Source organism: Fundulus heteroclitus, unplaced genomic scaffold (genome assembly GCF_011125445.2).
Source record: "Fundulus heteroclitus isolate FHET01 unplaced genomic scaffold, MU-UCD_Fhet_4.1 scaffold_121, whole genome shotgun sequence".
NCBI lineage: Eukaryota > Metazoa > Chordata > Actinopteri > Cyprinodontiformes > Fundulidae > Fundulus > Fundulus heteroclitus.
The window spans coordinates 328,382-351,540 of record NW_023396533.1 but is presented as its reverse complement, the minus strand read 5'-3'; the positions used below and the strand labels follow the sequence as shown (position 1 = coordinate 351,540).

The window sequence follows — 23,159 nt, the reverse complement described above, 5'->3', positions numbered from 1 at the left end:
TGTGATGTCTAGCGAGGGCAGTGTGCGGTGGTTGAGACTGAGGAGCTGTGCAGAGTTGAATCGAAGAGCCATGGTCGGGACCGGAGATGACAGTGGCTGCAGAGAGGCGGTCAGAGAAGCCAAGAATAGCAGCCACATTACAGCCAAGATATTCCAGGGCACACTCCAGCCAGTGACCAGACTGTAGTCCGCTACTTGAACTGAAAGCACCACCGCAAGCTAGCTTGATGGTGGTCAAAACAGGATGATGAAACACCGTGACAAGCAATAAGGAGGTGACCAAAGCAGAGCACAGTCCAGAAATAGTGAGTAGTTTGATTGTGTCTGACGTTTTGCATGGAGTGAGAAGCGGCAGCCAAAGCTTCCTCTCACTACTGGAAGTCAGGACCAGAAATTGATGAAACATTCTTTTGAATTTTTAACTTTACAGAAAAACAGAAAAAAGTGAAACCAACATATGTATTTATTAATGCCTTCAACAGAAGAAAATAGTAATTGCTTGACCTACCTAATATTAAACACAAATGCATGAAAATATGATATGAATAGTAAAAACTTACCTGGATGTCCAAAGGACTGCTACACAGTTGGTCTGGATAATCTTTGCGAAGATCATTCAGTTTTTCCCAGTCTCCAGATCCCCTTTGATCATCCCTATTAAACCAGCCAGACCACTCTGCCTCTGTAGAATACATGCATATTTAAAATTAGTTGTCCATGTGTTCAGTTCTAGGGCAAAGGTGTCCAAAGTACAGCCTGGGGCCCCTGGACTGATTTTTGTGGCTTTCGACCACAATTCAAGAAAAGTACACATTTAGCCCCCGAACACAGACATCTCATGCAGGTTGAGGCATGACATATTGAAATCTTAAAACCGAAATCTTAGGAACAACATAAAAACTTATCCTTATAATCCTTGTAAAAATGCTTTTTATTTTCCTTTTAATTTTACAGTAAATATACCACAAATATCCAGCTACGTTGACTCAAAAAAGCACCCCAGGTGAACACAAATCAGCATTTAATTTATTTGGTAAACTTGCCTAAACATGGCAAACATTTAAAAAGAAAGAATTAACCAAGTCCTGTTCTTGTAGCTGAAAATAGACTTGAACATAAAATGCATTTAACTTTCCCTACACGGGTTGTAAATGAATGCATGAGTTTATTATAATAAGGCAAACCTAAAAGAAATCTAAGATCATTTATAGATCCCTTTCCCTCAAAAATGAAGATTTATTCACTAAAATATTGTGTGGTAATTTATTGTTAAACAGGTAAAGAAAATGTGTTTTATTTATGGAATATCTGTGATGATACATGGCAGAAAAAAGAAAAACAAAAGGATAAACAGGAACAAATACTTGAAAGTCATAAACTGTCAGATGCAACCTGCCACAGAGACATCATCAACCACAAGGTAATATTAACTGGGTTTATTAAACATTAGATCTCTGTCAGGATAATCCCTTTTAATTAATGACTTCATTATTGACAATTATCTTGATGTAATGTTTTTAACAGAAACATGGTTACATGAATCTAATTAAGAAGTTACACCTCCAAACTACAATTTTCTTTGTGAGAGCAGACAGCAAAGGAAAGGTGGAGAAGTAGCAACATTGCTTAATTATCCACTAAGGTGTAAAAACGTGTTTTTGGGAAAATTCTACTCTTTTGAACATCTGGCTCTCCAGGTAAAGAGCCCAGTACAAACTATGTTTCTGAATGTTTACAGGCCTCCTAAGTCCACATCAAACTTTTTTAAGGATTTTAGTGACCTCTTGTCTGTGATATGTGTTGATTATGACTGTTTAATTATTGTGGGAGACTTCAACTTTCACGTCGACAACCCTGAAGACAGAAGTGCAAAAGAACTGTGTGACACACTTAGAAACTTTGGTTTAACTCAACATGTGTAATGTTCAGAGGAAAAGGACCCAGAATTCAGCCAGACCAGCAGAGGTTTCTTTAAAAAAAAAAGCTCTTTAATCACCAACTCAAAAAACAGGGGAAAAATCCAAACATAATGTAGAACAAAAAGATGGGACAAAAAATAAACCAATGAGCAGGGCAGACAAGGCAGGAACAGACAGGACGGAGTGGCTCAGGTTTCTGGAGAAACAGGGGTCAAAATCCAAAAAGCAAACCAACATACAGAATTCACAGGAGGAGACTCACCCGTACTCAGAAGGAAAACTAAAACTAACATAAACCATAACAGAACTCAGAACATTACAACATGTTAAACAGCCAACACACAAATAGGGACATATTTTAGACTTGATCATCACTAAAGGTCTAAAGATTTCACAGGTCAATGTAACTGATGTTGCCCTATCTGATCACTTTTCTGTTACCTTTGAAAGCATAATTTCCAGTGACTCATTTAGCCAAAGGGACTATTATCTGAGTCTGATTTGACTCAGATAATAAAGTGGACACAGACCTGAACTTCCAAAAGCATCTAGAGACAATTGCAAGGTTGGCTTTCTATCACCTGAGGAACATTTCCAGGATTAAAGGACTAATGTCTCAGAAGGATCTGGAAAAATGAATCCATGCGTTTATATTTAGTAGAATTGATTACTGCAACGGTCTTTTCACAGGTCTGCCTAAAAAGTTGATCAGACAGCTGAAGGGACTTTAGAACTGGGGTTATGAGCACATAACCCCAGTTCTAAAGTCCCTTCACTGGCTCCCTGTATCTGAGAGAATAGACTTTAAAATACTTCTGTTAGTCTATAAATCCCTAAATGGCTTACCACCTAAATACACTACAGACTTGTTATCAGTGTATCAACTTTCCAGACCACTCAGGTCTTCTGGCTCCAGCCTACTCTGCATACCTAGAACCAGAACTAAACAAGGAGAAGCAGCATTTAGTTCCTATGCTCCGCTTATCTGGAACAAACCTCCAGAAAACTGTAAAAGTGCGGAAAGACTGAGTTCTTTTAAATCAAGATTAAAAACACATCTGTTTAAAATTTCCTTTGACTGTTCTAGTTAAACTGTTCTACTGTTTTTAATGTTCTTCTTTGTTTCTACATTCTATCCCTACTTGCTTTTATTCTATTTTCTATCTACATTTTATTCCTACTTGCTTTTATTTTGCTACATTTTAATCATGTAAAGCACTTTGCATCGTCTTTGTACTGAATTGTGCTATATAAATAAATCTGCCTTGCCTTGCCTTTTTACTTGTGGTTGACCAGTAATTGAAATAACACGGTTATTGTATTACTTTTTGTGTTCAATTTCAATTTGGACTTTAATGCTGTGTGAAGCTGTCAGATAATAAGGACATGTCCCCAAGCAAACTGTAGCCTGCAGATATAAAATGTAGGCTCATGTAAAGTTGAATTATAATTTTTTCATCAAGAGGACAACCAGTTTATTTTGAGAACATGTCAATAGTATATGACTTGAACCGTATCAGCAGCTTGAGCAAATGCTTCTCTAAGAGCTGTGTTACTGTATTAGTTTGAAAACTGCAATAACTATGTTCAATAAATTTTTTGATGTTCAGCATGGTGTTTTGTAATTTATTGTCATACACATTAATACAATTTCTATCAAGGCTGAGTGGGGTATTTTTGATTTCAACTCTACATTATACCAACTATAAGTGATAAGTGATTCACTGGAGTGAATTTGTTTGTAGCCGGAACCTGGAACAGAAACGGTATCAAAATTATGCCAGATTTTTTAATGATTATACCAAACTCATGACCTTTTTCCAACTACAAAACACATTTGGCCCTTTTTTATAACTGACTGTCTTCAAATTGATCCTTTTGTTACTTGAGGTATCAGGGTGTTGTTGGATTATCATAGACTTCCAGCGTCTTCCTTTTCAGGTTTACTTTAAATAAAGTTTTCTTTTCAGATTTTTATAATGTTCTGCAAAAATTTGATAATCACAATGTTGGGAATGTCCTCACGCAATGGTACAATTTTTACAGCAACCCAGTCTCACTGAAAATCATGTATTAGCCACATTGGTCCACAAGGGGAAACGTGGTATTTTATCAATTTGGGTCCTTAATACATTTCGATCCTACATTTTATTTGGCCTACTCATTTACAGGGCTTTAGACCAACTTTTTGCTCTTGGAGCACTGGTGCACCTAAAGTTTTTTCTTAAGTGCACCCAGTGCCGAGCTTCTGCCCACACGCATCATGCACCAGAGAAATTGTAAATTATCAATGCAAAACAGCTTGGTAAGCCATTATATTTTTATGCGTGATCTACACACATGCTTCTGTAATGATTGTACGTTGGAACTTGATATTCAAGCTGGAAACGGAGGTAGTGCTTACTTTAACAGATTTATTTTAGATGATGTACATGACAGGTAGGCATGAATAACTGATGATGGCAGGAAACAACAGAGGCAGGCCAAACAGGTGATGTTGACAGAAACAGGCTTGACAAAATGATGCAGGCAGAGACCAACTTGACCAGATGATGTAGGCAGTGACAGACTTTACCAGAAGAAGCCAATGTGTCCCCAGCATGAGCATATTGGAACAGAATCCTAGGAACAACCTGAACCAGGAGGTGCACACAAACAGTAGTTAAGCCAACTAGCGAGGGCAGGGTGAGAACAGGTTTAAGGGATCAGTAGGCTGAGCAACACAATCACATGCAGGTAGCAAGACAAGAAAAGACTTTCTGGCAGGGAGTGGTTGAGTGAGACAGGAGTACCAGATGGAATGACTTGATGATAATTAGTGGCAGCAGCAGGTGGAGCTGATTATGTTACTGAGTGGTGGCTGAGAGGTGACTGAGAAGAGCGTGAAGTGGAGAATGATCAAGTAGTCCAACAAACACAAAACAATAACCTGAATCAAGACATAAATCAATACTTTTCAGACCTAGTCTGTACTGTAGTTGGAACCCTATAATTTTTTTTTGTTTTAGCTGTTTGTTTCTCTAAAATTCAAGGAGACAACTTGTCTTTGTCCCCCCCTCCTGTCCTCTCCTACCTGGCATGCTCAGAGGAGCTGTGAGTGTCTCTCAGTAGCGGCTGACAAGGAGAAAAACAGAAAAAAATTTTTTTGGAGGTTTTTACTAGTGATGTTACGTGATGTGCCGAGGCTTCGAGGCGTGTGTCGAGTAATGGAGGGGGCGTTTCCGTAAAGCGCGTATCGAGGCTTGCTTCATTTAGGGGAGGAGCCGAAAACGATGACGTCCGAAGCCTCGCTACCCGGCTGTACCACGTGACTGCTTCGGGAAGTGGCTCAGATTTTGCCAGATGACCGGTTCATTCAGAACCAGTTATGGCTGCACCCTGGATCATAAAACAGTTCTGCTAACCAAATGCAGTTTAAAACGCCACTTGGTCTGTTTATAAGTTTCGTTTTTATTAATTCTGCATTTTTTAACTACATGCACCGTATTTCTGTGCCTCAGCGCTTGCTCCTCTCCCCCTCCTCCTTTCCCTTGGAGCAGGTGCTTTTTTCACCGTTCACCATTTAAAACGCGAATCACTACGTTTAATGTCCTCACATCGGTAGCAACGTGTGCCAGTTAAAGTCAATAGGAGAGTTACTAGCTATGTTTCATGGTCTTTTCCGTCCGTCCGTCCGTCCGTCTTCTTCCGCTTATCCGGGGTCGGGTCGCGGGGGTAGCAGCTTCAGTAGGGAGGCCCAGACGTCCCTCTCCCCAGCCACTTGGGCCAGCTCCTCAGGAGGAATCCCAAGGCGTTCCCAGGCCAGCCGGGAGACCTCCCGGTGGGACGTGCCCGGAACACCTCACCAGGGAGGCGTCCAGGAGGCATCCTGACCAGATGCCCGAGCCACCTCAACTGGCTCCTCTCGACGTGGAGGAGCAGCGGCTCTACTCCGAGTCCTCCCCGGATGACTGAGCTCCTCACCCTATCTCTAAGGGAGAGCCCAGACACACTACGGAGAAAACTCATTTCAGCCGCTTGTATGCGGGATCTCGTTCTTTCGGTCACGACCCAAAGCTCGTGACCATAGATGAGGGTAGGAACGTAGATCGACCGGTAAATCGAGAGCTTCGCCTTTTGGCTCAGCTCTCTCTTCACCACAATGGATCGGTACAGCGCCCGCTTCACAGCAGACGCTGCACCAATCCGCCTGTCGATCTCCCGCTCCATCTTCCCCTCATTCGTGAACAAGACCCCAAGATACTTGAACTCCTCCACTAGGGGCAGGACATCCTCCCCAACCCAGAGTAGGCACTCTACCCTTTTCCGGTTCAAGACCATGGTCTCGGATTTGGAGGCACTGATCTTCATCCCGGCCGCTCTGCACTCGGCTGCGAACCGCTCCAGTGAGAGCTGTAGATCACGCCCTGATGAAGCCAATAGGACCACGTCATCCGCGAATAGCAGAGACGCAATCCTAAGGCCACCAAAACGGATCCCCTCAACACCTTGGCTGCGCCTAGAAATTCTGTCCATAAAAGTTATGAACAGAATCGGTGACAAAGGGCAACCTTGGCGGAGTCCAACTCTCACCGGAAACGAGTCCGACTTACTGCCGGCAATGCGGACCAGACTCTGACACCCGTCGTACAGAGACCTGACAGCCCTTATTAAAGGGTCCGGTACTCCATACTCCCGGAGTACCCCCCACAGGATCCCCCGGGGGACACGGTCGAATGCCTTCTCCAGATCCACAAAGCACATGTAGACTGGTTGGGCAAACTCCCATGCCCCCTCAAGAATCCTGCTGAGGGTATAGAGCTGGTCCAGTGTTCCACGGCCAGGACGAAAACCACACTGCTCTTCCTGAATCTGAGATTCGACTATCCGACGGACCCTCCTTTCCAGAACCCCTGAATAGACCTTACCAGGGAGGCTTAAGAGTGTGATTCCTCTGTAGTTGGAACACACCCTCCGGTCCCCCCTTTTTAAATAGGGGGACCACCCCAGTCTGCCAATCCAGGGGAACTGCCCCCGATGTCCACGCAATGGACATGGTCTTTTATTTAATTTTTTTGTTTGTTTGTTTGTTTTTTTGCGGCTCTAGTGGCTCGCTTTTTCTGAAAGTAGGCTGACAGGAAGGGGGGTAGAAGAGGGGGAGAGACATTCGGCAAAGGACCGCAGATTGGATTCGAACCCGGGTCGACTGCGTCGAGGACTAAGGCCTCTGTATATGGGTCGCGCTACCCGCTGCGCCACATGCGGGCCCTTTTATTTTTAACAACATAGAATCAGTGCCGCTTCGGTGGGCTTGCTGCCTCGTGCTTTAATTCAGGTGCGCACTTTTAAGGGTAATTTTAAAGAACGTGTAACATCAGGGGCTTCATCTCAGACCTGTCAGTACCTCTGTTCCCTTTATAGGAGCCCTTTACAGTATTTAGTTATGCATTTTCCCCACTGTTTATCTGTCGCACGCAGCGCACCAACGGGGGTAAAATCCACCCACCTCACCGCCCAGAGCGCACTGACGAGAGCAATAAAAATTTGTCTGGTCAGCGCGGCGACTGACTGAGAAACCTGTCGCTGTGAAAGGTGATAAGAATGTTATAAACTGTAACAGTCTGGAAGTGCATTGAGCTGAAAGGAGGGAGACATCAGCAGCTGGATCGTGTGTAAAGACGCAGCGGGAACCTCTGTGTGCTTCAGTGTTGCTGCTGAGGGGAAATTTTGACCATAATCCCCCCCCAAAATTAGCATCATCTCACTCTTAACTTTTGATCAAAGTTGAGAGGTCTGATTATTACACACCATGACATATCACATGACACTACTATTTTGGGAATAATTACACACAGAGAATACATTCAAACTATATTTTATTAAACACATATGTGTATACATAATTTATGTAGACAAATGATTTTGTTCAACACCTTTTGTGAAGTCATTCCCAACAGCCATAATAGACAAAAAAATCAATGCATCACACGTGTTAAGATACAGCTGGCTGTGATTATACACCTGGCCAGTAGGTGGTTTCGTGTGCACATGAAGCTCCAAGAAATGAACCCTTTTTCAAACCAGTTGGCTCAAGTGGTTCAATGCGCTACATCTCACCATCACTAGTTTTTACTCACCATTTCATTTGCAGTTAGTGCTGAAGCAAATCTAAGCTCCATTGAGCAAATGAAAAAAAAAGAACTTCACTCTGTTCCATCTTTCCCATCAGCGCACTCAAAGCAGCTGTGGGCAGCGGCGCCCCTCAGTAGCAGCTGACAGGGAGAGAAACAAAATGAACCTATGGAGGTTTTTACTGTGGTAGATAAAATGTAACAAACCATCATTTCACATCAAATTTGAAGCAACAGTAAACTTTGATCAAGAAACAAAAGCTAAAAAATTTAAAAGTAACAAAGATATGAGAAATGAAGCAATGACCCAATCTGTATAATCTGATTGAATTTGACTTTGGAAAGTGCCTTGACATGACATGTTTCATAAATTGCCGCTATATATATAAAATTTAATTGAAATGAATCAGCCTGTTAAATCAGTCCTAATTCAAAATGATTTACTCTTAATAGCAGTGTTGAACTCTAGTAATCTAAAATAATATGTAGAAGTATGTAATATGTAATATGCAGACTTTGAGAATTTTGGCCTAGTGGTTAGAGCAGTGCGCTTGTGCTCTGAAAAGGTTGCAAGTACCCGGTTCGATCCTCACAGCCTGCACTCTGGGTCCCTGAGCAAGACCCTTAAATCCCGATTGCTCCCCAGGCGCTGCACAGTGGCAGCCCATTGCTCCCCAAGGGGATGGGTTAAGATGCAGAAGTGAATTTCTCCATTGTGAGATCTATAAAGTTCAATTATTATTATTATTATTATTATTATTATTATTATTATTATTATTATTATTATTAAATAATTGATCACAGGTTCTTTTCCTGAATAATGTGGTGTTTCTATTGTAGACTTCTGTAGTAATAAAAAGACTCTTGAAACCGAAACTATATTTTACCATATTTAATCTAAAACACAGAGGGATGTTTACAGCTTTAGTACTGGGCTCACATACACAACAATGCGACTGGCATTGTTGTGTATGTGCCCCGTTCATTCCTCACACAGAATTAAGTAGGACACATTGTGTACACCCATTCAGGGGCGTGCCCAATGTGATATCAGTGTTCTATTCATCGCATTGGTGAGGAAGATCATGCTATAATGCAGATGTGTCCTACATGTTTCTCCAATCAGTCATTCTGTCCAATCTCAGTATGTCAGACTATGTGCCTCCCAAGCAGAACACAAGCTCCTCCTCCAAAACTGTTGACCTTTTGGGTCTTAAGATTCTTATTTTATTATTACATTTAAATAATAACAATATTAATACTACTACTAATAATAATAATAAAAATAATTTTATGTTCACTGTTTTTTTTCTTCCTAATCCACCTCCTATATCTTTCATCCTTACGTGCTTATATAAATTTATTGTTTCCACTGAATTTAACCGGCTTTTTAGAAAACATACAGCTTGATTTAATTTACGGTATTAAAGTAGAGCCCCTCTTTCCCTCTTCATGTTTTTCCGCTCCTACGGTCTCTCTTTCCGAGTCTGAGCAGCAGCAGCGTGGTTGTTTGTGTGTTGAGTGGAGAGATAGAGCTGAGCAGGCGGACCAGGCTGAGCCTGCGTGCTGATTGGCTGGCGCCGCTGAGCCATGTACGAGAGGGGAGGGGGAACAGCAAAGTGCGGTGACACAGACGGGGAGACTTTGGTGAAGCTGCTGGAGTCAGAGCGCACGGCTTCAACTATATATTTAGTTACTCTAATATTAAATATTTTTCACACAAATATTTTCTGAAAAATTACTTCTGCCTGTATTTTAATGGTCAGAGTGTCAGTTTTGAGCCCCCCCCCTCTGTCCTGGGCCCGGGACAATTGACCCGTTTGTCCCCCCCTGTCAGTGGGCGTGATGGTAACACATGGTGACAATGAACTTTCTTAATTCTTACACGTGTGCCAAACTCTAGGACTAATCCTCTTTAGGACAGCCCTGTAAAAGGAGGAGGCTTACAGCAATGACAAAATGAGACGGTAGGACCTTCCTACAACTGCCCTCACAGCAGGACACCTCCTGAGACTTACAAAAACTTTCCTCCTGACTCAAATCGTGCTCTTTCCCACCGTCTGCCACAGCAGCAGGCATCATCAGGGAGATGTTGTTTGTCCATTTACTGGATTTACTTAACATTTCTTCAAAGTGGGACCAAAGTTAAGTATAGTCTATTTTCTGCTAAATCGGGCATTGAAGCAGGCGACCAGCCTCAACAGAAACTAGCTGCTTGCGATTTTTACCAGCCTCTGCAGGAAAAACTGACCCGAGCTAGAGTGAGGCCGCTTCCTACAGCTAAGAGCATCTAAGAACCACACCCCTTTGCAAGCTGTGCAGAGCTTTTCCACAAATGCCTATCGAGCACTTCTGATCCGTCACGTTGCTGACTTCATAGGCCCGATACAAGGACAGTGCCAAGTGCAGTGGCAACAGAGAAGCCATGCAGAATCCCCTGGAGCAGGTACAAAGGAGAAATGGCTGTCATTTCTGGAAGCTGTCGCCGGCTCGAATCACAAAGGTCTGACCAGGATCTGATTCAGTATAGAATATTGCATCATCTGTGAGTTCATTAAAACTTCTGAATAAAAAGGGGTGATTTCAGCCACCAGATTTATCAACACCAAACTCTCTTACACTAGGATTGGCCAGCATGTGTTAAATTTCATATATCCCACATAGACCCTGAGCAGTAACTTTAACAATAACCTCTGCACCAAAATCTTCCCCAGTCTGTTGTTGTTTTTGTAGTATGTAAATCCTGAAAAAAGGGATAAAAAGCACATTTTTCCAGCGGTACTTTTTCTTGTGGTACAGCAAGCTGCTGTTGGCTGGAGGATGAGAAATTACCTTGTATCCATTGGCTGCTGCTGGTGATGGTAAAGTACTCTCCAGAACTTGACTGAAAATTAAAAGAGCTCTGTGCCTTTGATGAAGCTTTAGTTCCTGGCAGAACACAAAAATTATGGACATACCATTAGGCATGGAAATAATCCGTTGTTTATTGTGTTTTTGTATGCATTTATTAGTCTCCTTATGCGAACAAAAGTATCAAGATTAGCAGCAAAAACAATAATACTAACAAAGATACCCTATAGATCCTTTCCCCTTGCCACTGAAAAGCCTGGGGCTTTTTAAATCCCACGTAGCGTTTCCATATACATTTACCTGGCTAACTTCACTTTCCTGGGGCCTTTGGCCCCTCATGCAGCCCAGTACTGCTTTCCCGGGGCTTTTTGAGGGGGTGGAGTTGCATGCAGAAAGAAAAACTGTCCACAACAAGGAGAAGAGGCGTTTACAAAACCTATTGATTTTATACCCTTAAGTTGTCACAAAAAGTTGTTTTAAAATGTTTTTTAGGTGAGAAAGTACACCTCCAAAATTAATCTGTGCAGTCAATTCATCAGGATTATGAGCCAATTTTAATCCTGTTGACAGGCAGGTCTCCCGGGAGAGTGCAGGGGGAAACTTGCTGCAGTGTTAGGCAACATAGTAATACCCAAATATTTAATACTCCTTAACTGTAGTTGTAAATCTAGGGGGTTCTGTATAGAGCAGTTAATTGGCCTCTGGCTCCCTGGTTCTGTCGGAGCCCCACTGGGGGTGATCCTGGACTCACTGCTGCAGCCCCTGGGGCCATCAGCACTGTGGCTGCTGGGGGATTTCCTGGGGCACTCCTCTGCTGTTCTCTGGAAAGGGGGAGGTGTTGGTCCTTCTTGGACTCTTGTGCTCTGTGGGGGCCCTTTCGGGCATCTCGGGTTCTGTTCTCCTCCTCACAACCACTATTGAGCATTTTTCTTATGCATAAACCTTACATGTAGAAGCACACTCTCACAAACACCTACAGGTGCTTGGATACATGCGCTTACAGACAGGCCAGTTGACAGCTTTTCTAGGGCTCGGGACAACAAAGTATTTTTGGGCCCCCTCTCTACACCTGCCGCCGCCGCAACAACAGACACACACACACACACACACACCTACCTATGTTACTTAATATACTGTGCAGTGCCCAGGGAACTAAGGATGTGGCAGACTGACCCAGAGTGGGAGTCTGTGGGAGTTGAATCCAGAACCTCTAGGACAAAAGGACAATGCTCCAAACACTATGACACCACTCCCCCGTAAAAATCAAATAATGTAGACCAGTGCTCTAACCACGAGGCCACAGCTCACTATAAATATACATTTATATCAAAAATGTTAAACACAATATGGTTCTACGAACATTTGACAAATTTTTAGGTAACAGTCTTTTTTGGTAAAATATATTTGTATTGTAAATACTGACATTAAAATGTATCATTCATTTTCTGTCACTTTGTATGTGTACTATTGAAACGAGGCCCACATTTAAAATTGATTCCTACCTTTATAGACTGTGTGATCCTCCACAGCAGAAGAAGGATGGCCTTTTTTAATGATAAAGGTCCAGGCATCTCTATAAAGAAGAAGAAATAACCCAAACAGAGGAATGAAATTTGATATTGAAGTAAAAATTAGAAGACTTGAAAAAATAATGGATATGAGACAAAATTAGAAAATACATTCACGTGAAGACAAGGGGGTACGGTATGTCTGCTGACACACACAATGTGGTTGAGACTGTCCCATACACCTCGGGCCCGTTCTTCGTACGTCGCTAACTCATTTAGCTGGATTTGATTGTTTGGTATGATTTGGCATGATCTTGGATTGTTCGGTTCTTCGAAACTCATCTTGGACTTGCTGTCATAGCAACATGTGCACCAGCTTAAACCTGCTCGCGAGCCGGCTTATCTCATGTAAACAGGATTAGATCGCAGCTGTATAAGCTGATGAGATAGAGAAGTCTGATGTAGCCATGTCCATTTTTACGACAGCAACATGTTGCGGTAGGTGCAAGAATAATTTGCAGAGTTTTTCGAATTAATTGCTTATTGTGCAATAGAAAGGATCCTTTAGCGCAGCACGACAGGTGGTCGCTGTTACCACCTGTCGCGCTGTTTGGTGGCTGTTATAAACAGACAAACACATCATTTAACAATGGCTTTTAAGAGTAAAAAGTGGTGTTAGAGCCATAAATAGAAAAATATTTAAGTTATTTGTATGATGGTTTGCTTTTTATTTTTATCATATTCAGTAAAAAGATTTGTTCAGGCCATTTTATTGTGAAGTTAAGTTTTACTTTGAAAGGCTTGCTTCCTGTCAAGCTGTATATTGTATTAGAAAAAACTGTGGATGGATTATCTAGACACGGAGCAAGACAGTTTTACGGTGTAAACTGTGTATGACTTGGAAAAGGAAGAACTTAATTATTTTCTAGATAAAGAAATTTTTTTTGTTAAAATTCCCAGTTTGCATGCGTCCTTTACTTCCAGTGTCTAAGGAATGACACCAAAATTTTGATCTCTTGACATAACAAGTGCCTTTTTAAAATAAAGTTTAATAATTAAAGGCTACCATTTTGTAGAATATTCTTGTATTTCACTTTTACTTGTCCCCATGTTCAAGTGGGTCCCGTGGAGGTTCTGATATAAAAGAACAAAGTAAATATGAAATTATTAAAATGCAAAAATTCATACTGTAGAAAGTGATAGAAACATCTACCATGGACAGTATTTACGCATTAATTTGTCTGCTACTTTTTGCCAGCCCTCTCTCCTGGCTTTAACAGATTTTGAGGTGTTTTAATTAATGACTCAAATTCGGCATAACCTTCCATTAAAAGCTTGTGTTCTGCTTGGGAGAAAAACTGTGGGCGTTCTTTGGCCATGCTGACCAGCCAATAGCAGCGCTGCTGATCATTGTCTCTACTATCGATACATTTCCCCTTTTAAACAAACGCATGAACGCGCACTCATCTCAGATAACTCAATCCAGCCATACTAATCATATACAACAGGTGTGTTCGATGAACCCAATTACCCGGATCATGATTAGCCGGATGAAATCATCTTGAATGTCTCATTTGATCTCGGATGTTTTAAGCAACGTACGAAGAACGGGCCCCTGGCTTGGGATGGCTCAGGGATGACTATAAAATACCCGACCTGTCAGTCAGCTCCCTCTGAAAAGCTCCAGTTGCAAAGAAAGCGGCATAGTTAGAACCTAAAAATGTCAGTTTGAGTTTGAGTCTTAGTTTTAGATTCTGTCATAGGTTTAGGTTCTGTTTTAGTTTGTGTTGATTTGTTCTGACACTGCTTTAGTTAGCCTGTTTTCACCAGCCAGTTATTATTCAGTTAGCTCAGTCACCATCCTATCTGTTTGCCTGTCACTCCCCTTTACCAGTCACCATCCAATCAGCTTCAGTTTACTTCCAGTCACCACCCTTCCTCTAATTAGTTCCACCTGTTCCTAGTAATTAGTTTCCTACTCTGTTCACCTGGTCACTGCTCTATTTATACCTGCCTCCCTCCATACCATACCATACCAACTTTATTTAGGAAGAAATTTATACACCAACAGGACCAAAGTGCTGTACAAAATCATAAAATACAATGCAATTATAAAATAGAAAGGATCGAATATAAAATACATATTAGTATACAGACACAATAAAACAAAGTGAAACCTCTCAGATTGTGCCAAAAGCCAAAGAAAAAAGATGGGTCTCCCTCCTCCATTCTCAGCCACAGGGAGAGTCGTCTGCATTGTCCATGGCTTGGCAGCAATCCCTGATACTGAGGAAGCATGAAGCAACAGTGGAAAGAAAAACTCCCCATTAACGGGAAGGAAAAACCTCCAGCAGAACCAGGCTCATTGTGAATGGTCATCTGCCTCGACCGACTGGGGGTTAGAGAAGACAGCGCAGAGACACAACAAGATAGACAAAAAAGCACAGAAGCACACATTGATCCAGTAATCTGTTCTACATTAGATGGTAATAGCGGGTGATCTGTCTTCCCTGGATGATGTCACAGCTAACAGAATGCCAGACCAGGTGTACCTCTTATGAAGAAAAAAGAGAGATAACAAAAAGTTAAAAGCTGAAATGACGACAAGCAATGCAAAACTGGAGAACAGTAGAACTCAGTGGAGTGAGAAAAATAGACCCTGATGTCCTCCAGTAGCCTAAGCCTATAGCAGCATAACTATAGAGGTAGCTCAGGGTAACATGAGCCACTCTAACTATAAGCTTTGTCACAAAGGAAAGTTTGAAGATTAGTCTTAAAAGTAGACAGGGTGTCTGCCTCACGGACCAAATCTGGGAGTTGGTTCCACAGGAGAGGAGCCTGATAGCTAAAGGATCTGCCTCCCATTCTATTTTTAGAGACTCTAGGAACCACCAGCAGACCTGCAGTCTGAGAGCGAAGTGCTCTGTTAGGAACATACGGGGTAATCGGGGGAAGCTGCATATTATCCTGCATAGTCTGTTCTGATTGCCTGTTGATCCTGACCCAATTTGGCTGTGATTATCTGAGCCAGCCTGTTCCCTGTAAACCTGTTTTGCCTGCCTGATTCTGACTGCCAACCTGTGTTACCCGACCTGATTCTGTTCTTGGACTTATTGAGCTCGCCTGTTCCCGTTCTGTATATTAAGTCTGTCTGTTGCCGATCTTAGATCCGTCCTCTGACTCTGCTTCTGGATTTTGCTCTGGACACTCTTGCACATCTGATCATCCAGTTTGACCCAGGACTGTTTGTTGCATTACTGGCTCTGGTTTCCCTTTCAGTTTTCCTGCCTGCCTCTGTCGTCCCGGTTTCAGACCCGCTGCCTGTTAGAAATAAACATTATTCTGCTTGTCTGGCTGAATACTGGGTCCTCTGTCTCCATTCATGACAAAAACCAGGTTTCTCCTGGTTTCCCTGTGTAATTATGGGGTTTGTTTGAAAATAATTTCCCCTGGGCATTCTAAACCAGCCAATAATCCACTAATCATGTGCCAGCAGGATCTCTGAAAACATACTCCCTGTCATGATTTGAGTTATGGTCTTAGTATTAGTCTAGTTTTAGTTTGGGTTTCTTCTTCTTCATCATCATCATCATCTTCTTCTTCTTCTATGTGGGAGGAGTGTGAGTGAAGGAGAAGGGAGGGAGCGTGAGTTGAATCTGTTTGAGTGTTTTTTCTAACTTTTTTCTATCTTTCACAGGGTGTATGTAAATATTGTGAATATTGGTGTTGTTTTTTATGCTTTAGGTTTTTTTGGTGGGTTTTGGTGTTCCGGCGGCAGGTCGGCGTCTTGAACGCCATGGTGGTGGGTGGTGGTTCTGGTGTCTTCTCCACGCTGACATGAAAGAACGGCATCAAGGTGGGTGCCGGGTCTCCGTGCAGCGTGGAGGAAGTTTTTTTGGCTGTGGGGGAAATTATTGGTCATGGTGTGCGGCCCGCATGAACGGAGCCGTGGTTTTGTTTGTGGAGAAGGTGGAGCAGGCACACCTGTTGGTCGAATCGGGCATTTCCCTAAACGGCTCGTTCCTGCAGGTGTTGCCGCTCATGCAGCCTGCTACAAAGGTTATTTTATCAAATGTCCCTCCCTTCGTCAGTGATGAGTTCCTCATCAAAGAGCTGTCTTGCCATGGAAAAGTAATTTCCCCAATTAGAAAGATCTTGTCAGGGTGTAAGTCGCCTTTGTTAAAACATGTAGTTTCATACAGGAGACAGCTCTATATGATTTTAAACAAGCGTGACGATGAACTCAACCTGTGCTTTAAGGTTAGAATTGATGATTTTTATTATATCTTGTTTGCGACATCTTCAAGCATGAAGTGCTTTGGTTGCGGAGGGGAGGGACATTTGATAAAAATGTGCCCAAACCACGCAGGATCAGCCCCGTCAGACGCGGTGGAGCAGCAGCCTGCAGCAGCCGGGGAGAAGGTGGGTGTGTCCGGCGAGGCTGGAGCACCTGCCGCGGTGGAGGAGTCTGGCGCTGCGGGGAACTCCAGCGTAGCCGTGGCGTCGGCTCCGGTCGCTGGAGATCAGCAGGGGAGTTTAGTGGAGGAAAGAACTGATCTAAAAACAGTGATTGTGTGTTGAGTGAGGGCAGCACGGTGGTGTTTGGTGGAGGAGGTGGAGAATCAGGGTGAGATGGAGCAGGATGGTGTGTGTGGAAAGCAGGAGGGTGAGACTGGTGGTGAGGTGACTGGTGTGTGTGAAGATCAGGGAGGTAAAGGTGAGATGTTGGCTGATGGAGGGGAGGGGAGTGTGGAGGAGCCTGTGGTTGCTTTTTTGGAGGAGAAAGGTAAGGGGGAGCAGTTGATGGAGCTGGAGGCTCCTACTAAAAGGCGCAGCAAGAGGAGGAATGTGGTGGCTGCTGTTCAGGTTAGCAGGCAGGCTGCAGAGAGGAGGGAGGTGTCGGACACCAGTGAGGCATCTGTGTCACAAACTAGTATGAAAGAACCTAGGTACCCTGCAGAATGTTACAGAACTTTTTTTACAACAGACTAAAGGATTGAGAGGAGTAAAAATTGAAAGTTATTTTCCTGATTTGATATTATTTTATTTCTCTGCAAGATATCACATTAGGAACAAGGAGGCATCAGGTTTTACAGATACAAGTTTTTAGGCTAAAGAAAATAATGTCAAGAGCAAGAAAACAATTTTGAGTAAAATAATGCACAGTAGAATTTTATAATTGTTTTTTATAGTTTTTTTTGGTGTGATGGTTTTAGCTTCTTACCCAATATGGATTCTTTTAAAATAGCATCATTGAATCTTAACAAGGCGAGGGAGGCTGAAAAACGTTCTTTAATTTACCAAACATTGAACCAAAAAAGAATTGATGTAATTTATTTACAAGAAACTCATAGTGATCATGTAACTGAAGCAGACTGGGGTAGAGAGTGGAGGGGGGGGGGGTCATTTTAAGCCACGGCACCTCCCAGAGTGCAGGGGTGGGCTTTCTCTTCTCTAAAGCTTTCACCCCAAACTCTACAGAAGTTGAACACGTTATTCAGGGGAGGTGTCTTTTAGTCAAAGCAAAGTTTGATCATTTTAGCATAGTTTTTATTAATATTTATGCTCCCATCACCAATGCAGAGAAAAAGCGTTTTTTGAACAAATTGGGGAAAGGTTGGGTGATTGTGGGCCTGAGGATTTATAGGTGGGGATTTTAATTGTACTGAAAACTATTTTTTAGATCGTAATCATGCAGAGCCGCACCCAGCGGCCAAACATGCTCTGAGGCAGCTGGTCTCATCTCATGGCCTGGTGGATGTATGGAGGAGGATGCATGCAGGCTCCAGCCAGTACACGTGGTCCCACATTAAGGAAAACAGAATCTCTTTAGCTCGTCTTGATCGTTTTTATTGTTTTAAACACCATTTTAACGTGTTTAAAACCTGTCAGATTTTACCGGTGGCTTTTACAGATCACTTGCTGCTTTTAGGTAGTGTTTTTATCAGAAACATTTTACCTAGAAGCGCTTACTGGCATTTTACCTCAGCTTTAACTTATGATCAGGGTTTTAGCAAGATTTTAAGTTATTTTTTGACTGGTTTTAGACAAAGAAAGTCTGGTTTGAGACAGTGGTGGGACCATGGAAAAGTTCAAATAAAACTGCTGAGTCAGCAGCACACTCTCAATGTTACTCACAACATTACCAGATCTATAAGAGATCTGGAGATGAATATTGTGGAATTAGAACAACTTTGTGAATCCACAGGAAATCGAGAGCACGTTGAAGCTCTCAAATCTAAAAGGCTAGTTTTAGCAAACCTGCTGGAAAATAAAGTCCAAGGCACATTAGTCAGGTCCCGGATCCAGAACATCACGGAGATGGATGCTCCCTCTAGCTTCTTCTTCAGCTTGGAGAGGAAGCACGGGCAGAGGAAGCAGATCCACCCTTTGCTGTCAGACACACGGCAGCAACTGAGTGAAGCAGGGCAGATCAGGAGGAGGGCTGTGGAGTTTTACCGTTCTCTATTCCACAGCGAATACAAAGAGAACGAGGAACTGTTTAGGGAGTCCTGCAATGAACTACCCCAGGTCTCTGAGGAGAGCAATACTAAGCTGGAGCGCCCGCTGGGGCTTCAGGAGCTCCACACAGCCCTCCTCAGCATGCAGGGCCAGAGGTCCCCGGGAATTGATGGACTCATGGTCGAATTCTACAAGGCCTACTGGGACCTTCTGGCACAAGACCTGCTAGACGTCTATAATGAAAGTCTGCACACTGGTTCACTCCCCTTGTCCTGCAGCAGGGCGGTCGTCACCCTGCTGCCAAAAAAAGGGGAACCTCCAGGACATCAAGAACTGACGCCCTGTGTCCCTCCTCTGCACTGACTACAAGATCCTCTCCAAGGTTCTGGCCACTCGGCTGGGAAGGAGCAGGTCATCCACCGGGACCAGACCTATTGCGTCCCCGGCAGGTCCATGGTAGATAACATCTACCTAATTCGGGATGTTTTGGAGGTCTCTGGTTCACTGGGTTTGAATACGGCCTCGATCGCACTAGATCAAGAAAAGGCATTTGACCGTGTTGAACACGGCTTCCTCTGGAAAACCATGAGGGGGTTTGGGTTCAGCCATGGTCTCAATGCCAAGATCCAGGTGCTGTACAGTGACATTGAGAGCGTGCTGAAGTTCAACGGTAGCCTGTGTGCTCCTTTTAGGGTGTGTAGAGGCGTTTGACAGGGCTGCGCTCTCTCGGGGATGCTCTACACACTCTCCTTGGAACCTCTCCTTCAGAAACTACGTTTGTGTGTTTATGGTCTGGTTTTACCTGGTTTTAGGAGCAATATGGTTATATCTGCCTACGCTGACGATGTTGTTGTTTTTATAAAAGATCAGCATGATGTCACTGTTTTAACCAAGATCACAGAAAAGTTTTCTGCATTGTCTGCTGCGAGGGTGAACTGGGGAAAGAGCAAAGCCTTGGCCGTCGGCGAGTGGTCTGCTGAGCTCCCAGTTCTCCCTCGAGGTCTTTTATGGAAGAAAGATGGTTTTAAATATCTTGGTATGTTTTTAGGCAGTAAAGATATTGTAAGAACTGGGAAGACATTGAACAAAAAATTAAAAACAAGTTCCAAAATGGAAGTGGTTGCACTCCCAAATGTCCTATAGGGGCAGGGTGCTGGTTTCAAACAATCTTATTGCATCACAGCTGTGGCACAAGTTGTCAGTTTTAGACCCACCATCTGGTTTACTTGTAAAAATACAATCAGAGGTGGTCAACTTTTTTTGGAACGGTCGACTTTGGGTGCCACCATCTATTTTGTTTTTACCAAGAGAGGAGTGGGGCCAGGGCCTTGTCCACCTGGCCAGTAGAACAGCAACGTTTCGTTTACAGTTTATTCAGAAGTTCCTAACAGGATCCCCTGTATGAAACTATATGTAACTACATGCAAACATCTCTGCTTTTTCCTTGTTTGTTATAGCTTCACACTCATTATCTTTAATTATAGGTAAAGAAAAATCCCTCTCTAATCATTCCCCAGATCTCATTTACTTTAACTTCTGTTCCGATTGTACTACAAAAACTTCTCCAATAATTCTTTTTTGATCATTTAACTACTCTCTTAACTGTAGACTGTGCTTTTTTGTATAATATTAAATTATCAAATGAATGATTTAATTTTAACCTTTTAAATGCTTTATTCCTAACTTCAATAGCTTCTTCTTTTTCTTTAATCCAGTAGATTTGCCAATGGCCTTTTCTGCAGATTCACATATTATATTTGTAATCATTTAATTTAATTCTTCAATATTCTTTCTTGAATTTGGCATAATCTCCATAAGTTTGTCACTTGCTATCTTCTTATACTTTGCCCAATTAGCTTCCCTGATTCTCCATTTAGGATACCAATTTTCTTCAACTACTACTTTAAAATTTTTCAATTTAACCAGAATAGGATAATGATCACTTCCAAGTGTTACGGACTGGTTTCTGGACCCAGATTCAAGCCACACAGGACAGTGACGTTTAAAGAATTTATTGCAAAGCAGGAAGTAGTCACGGTTTCTCTCTACGCCAAGGTTCTCGTCTGGTCTGACGAACTCCTGGGGCAAAGACAACAGGTTAGCGCACAGTAGTGGCTCACAAGAAGCAACGTGGGTTACTGGAGCACTAACCTGAAGTCGGGGTAGCAGAGCCAGGAACGACTACTGGGGAGCAGGAGAGCTGGGCGGAAGCCGAAGTCCGCTTGCTTGTGAGGCGGCGGGGTTCATAAGGGGCTTTTCAGAGACGATTGTCCAGTGACGGTCCAGGGTCCGAGATCAGGAAGGCAGAAATCCAGAAAGGGTTCCGACAGGGAAATCCAGAGGCTTTATCCAGGTCCGGTCCGAGTTCAGTAGCTAATGGTCAGCAGGGTAAAGGCAAGCTCAGTAATCACAGACGAGCGGGGTTCAGGCAACAGGCAGGCAGTCCAGGGTGAGCAGGCTGAAAAATCCAGAGATTAATCATGAATTCCGGCTGGCAGGCAAAAACAGACCAAGGGACAGGCAGGTTTGAAAATAGAGGGCTGGCACGGGTCGGATCGAATAAACAGGTAGGCAGAACAGAACGTTGGAAGGCTCGCACGGAATAGCTTGAGACAATCTAGCACTGGCAGCTAGTCTGTGCGGGGTATACATGGAGAAGAGAGCAGGTGAATCCAGTGATGACTAATTGCAGAGAGGGAGGGGTAGAGCAGGTGTGTAGAAACGAGGATCAGGACAGCGCCAGTGCATAGATTGTCACAGAGCCCCCCTCTCGAGGGCGGATCCCAGATGCCCTAGGTTGGTTGGGATGAGTCCTGTGGAAATCCCTGATGAGGGATTTGTCCAAAACGAGGCGGGAGGGAACCCACTGGTGTTCCTCTGGCCCGTAGCCCTCCCAGTCAATCAGATACTGGGTGCCTCGACCCCATCTCCGAGACCTTAGAATGCGCCTCACAGTATATGCGGGCGACCCGTCGACAAGTCGGGTGGGTGGTGGGGGTTTGGGGGCGGGAGCCAGACTAGAGGTCCTGACAGGCTTGATTCTGGAGACATGGAAGGTGGGATGGACCTTCATAGAAGCAGGCAGGCGGAGACGGACCGCCACCGGGTTCACCACCTTCAGGACAGGGAAAGGCCCGATGAACTGCGGTGCGAGCTTTCTGCTCTCCACCTTAAGGGGAAGGTCCTTGGTGGAGAGCCAAACTCTATCCCCCGGCTGGTAACGAGGAGCTGGGGTCCACCGACGATTGGCGGCCAGAGCCTGCATTTGAGAGGAAGTGAGAAGGGCCTTCCAAGCTCTTCTCCATGCTCGCTGGCACCTGAGAGCTGACAAACGGGCGGAAGTAACCCTGGACTCCCTCTCTTCGATGGAAAAGACAGGCTGCTGGAACCCATAAACCACATAGAAGGGAGAGAGCCCTGTAGAGCTGGAAGGAACGGAGTTCATTGCATACTCCACCCAGGGCAGATTCAGAGCCCACTTAGACGGGTCAGAATCACAGATAATGCGGAGCTTAGCCTCGACCTCCTGATTTAACCTCTCAGTCTGCCCGTCGGTTTGAGGGTGGAAACCCGAGGAGAGATTCACAGAAATCCCCAACAAGGACCAGAACTCTTGTCAATAACGGGCAACAAACTGGGGACCCCGGTCTGAGACTATGTCGGCCGGTAGGCCATGAAGACGGAAAACCTCCTTAGCCAGGATGAACCCCATCTCCTTTGCTGAGGGGAGTTTGGGAAGGGGAACCAAGTGGACCATCTTAGAAAAACGATCCACTATGGTGAGGATGACTGAATTACCCTCTGACACAGGCAGGCCTGTAACAAAGTCCATTGACAAACTGGACCACAGCCGGGGGGGGTACTGGCAAGGGGCGTAACAAGCCGGAGGGAGGTCGACGGGAAACCTTTGCCTGACAGCACTGAGCACAGGCGGAAACAAACTCCCTGACATCTTTGGTTAGTGTGGGCCACCAGAACTGAGGGTGAGCTAGGTTAAGGGTCTTGGTGATGCCAGGGTGGCAGTATAGGCGAGAGCTATGACATAACTCGAGGACCTTGCTTCTTAGAGAGTCTGGAACAAAAAGTCTGTTCTCGGGGCAGGCCTCTGGAACGCTCACTCCCTTTAGGGAGCTCCTGATTTCTCTCTCCAGGTCGAGGCAGGTCGTGGCACATCTTACCGTGTCTGGAAGAATGTATTCAGATGCCTGCTCGGTACCCTCCTCATCAACCTCAAACATCCGGGACAGGGCGTCGGGCTTAGTATTCTTGGACCCGGGTCTGTAAGATAGGGAAAAATTAAAGTGGCTAAA

The 23,159-nt window shown here is 43.9% G+C and overlaps 1 protein-coding gene across 2 annotated transcripts in view; it reads right to left on the bottom strand.

The window, feature by feature from the left end:
* Positions 1-23,159, bottom strand: part of LOC105920858 (cell migration inducing hyaluronidase 1) — a 470,202-nt gene that overhangs the window by 257,385 nt on the left and 189,658 nt on the right. For both annotated transcript variants that reach the window (XM_036128814.1, XM_036128815.1), the window contains exons 7-9: positions 12,382-12,452; positions 10,862-10,957; positions 561-682 (exon numbers count right to left, since the gene is read on the bottom strand). In XM_036128814.1, the coding sequence (XP_035984707.1) occupies positions 561-682; positions 10,862-10,957; positions 12,382-12,452 (289 nt within the window). The remainder of the gene's footprint in view (positions 1-560; positions 683-10,861; positions 10,958-12,381; positions 12,453-23,159) is intronic.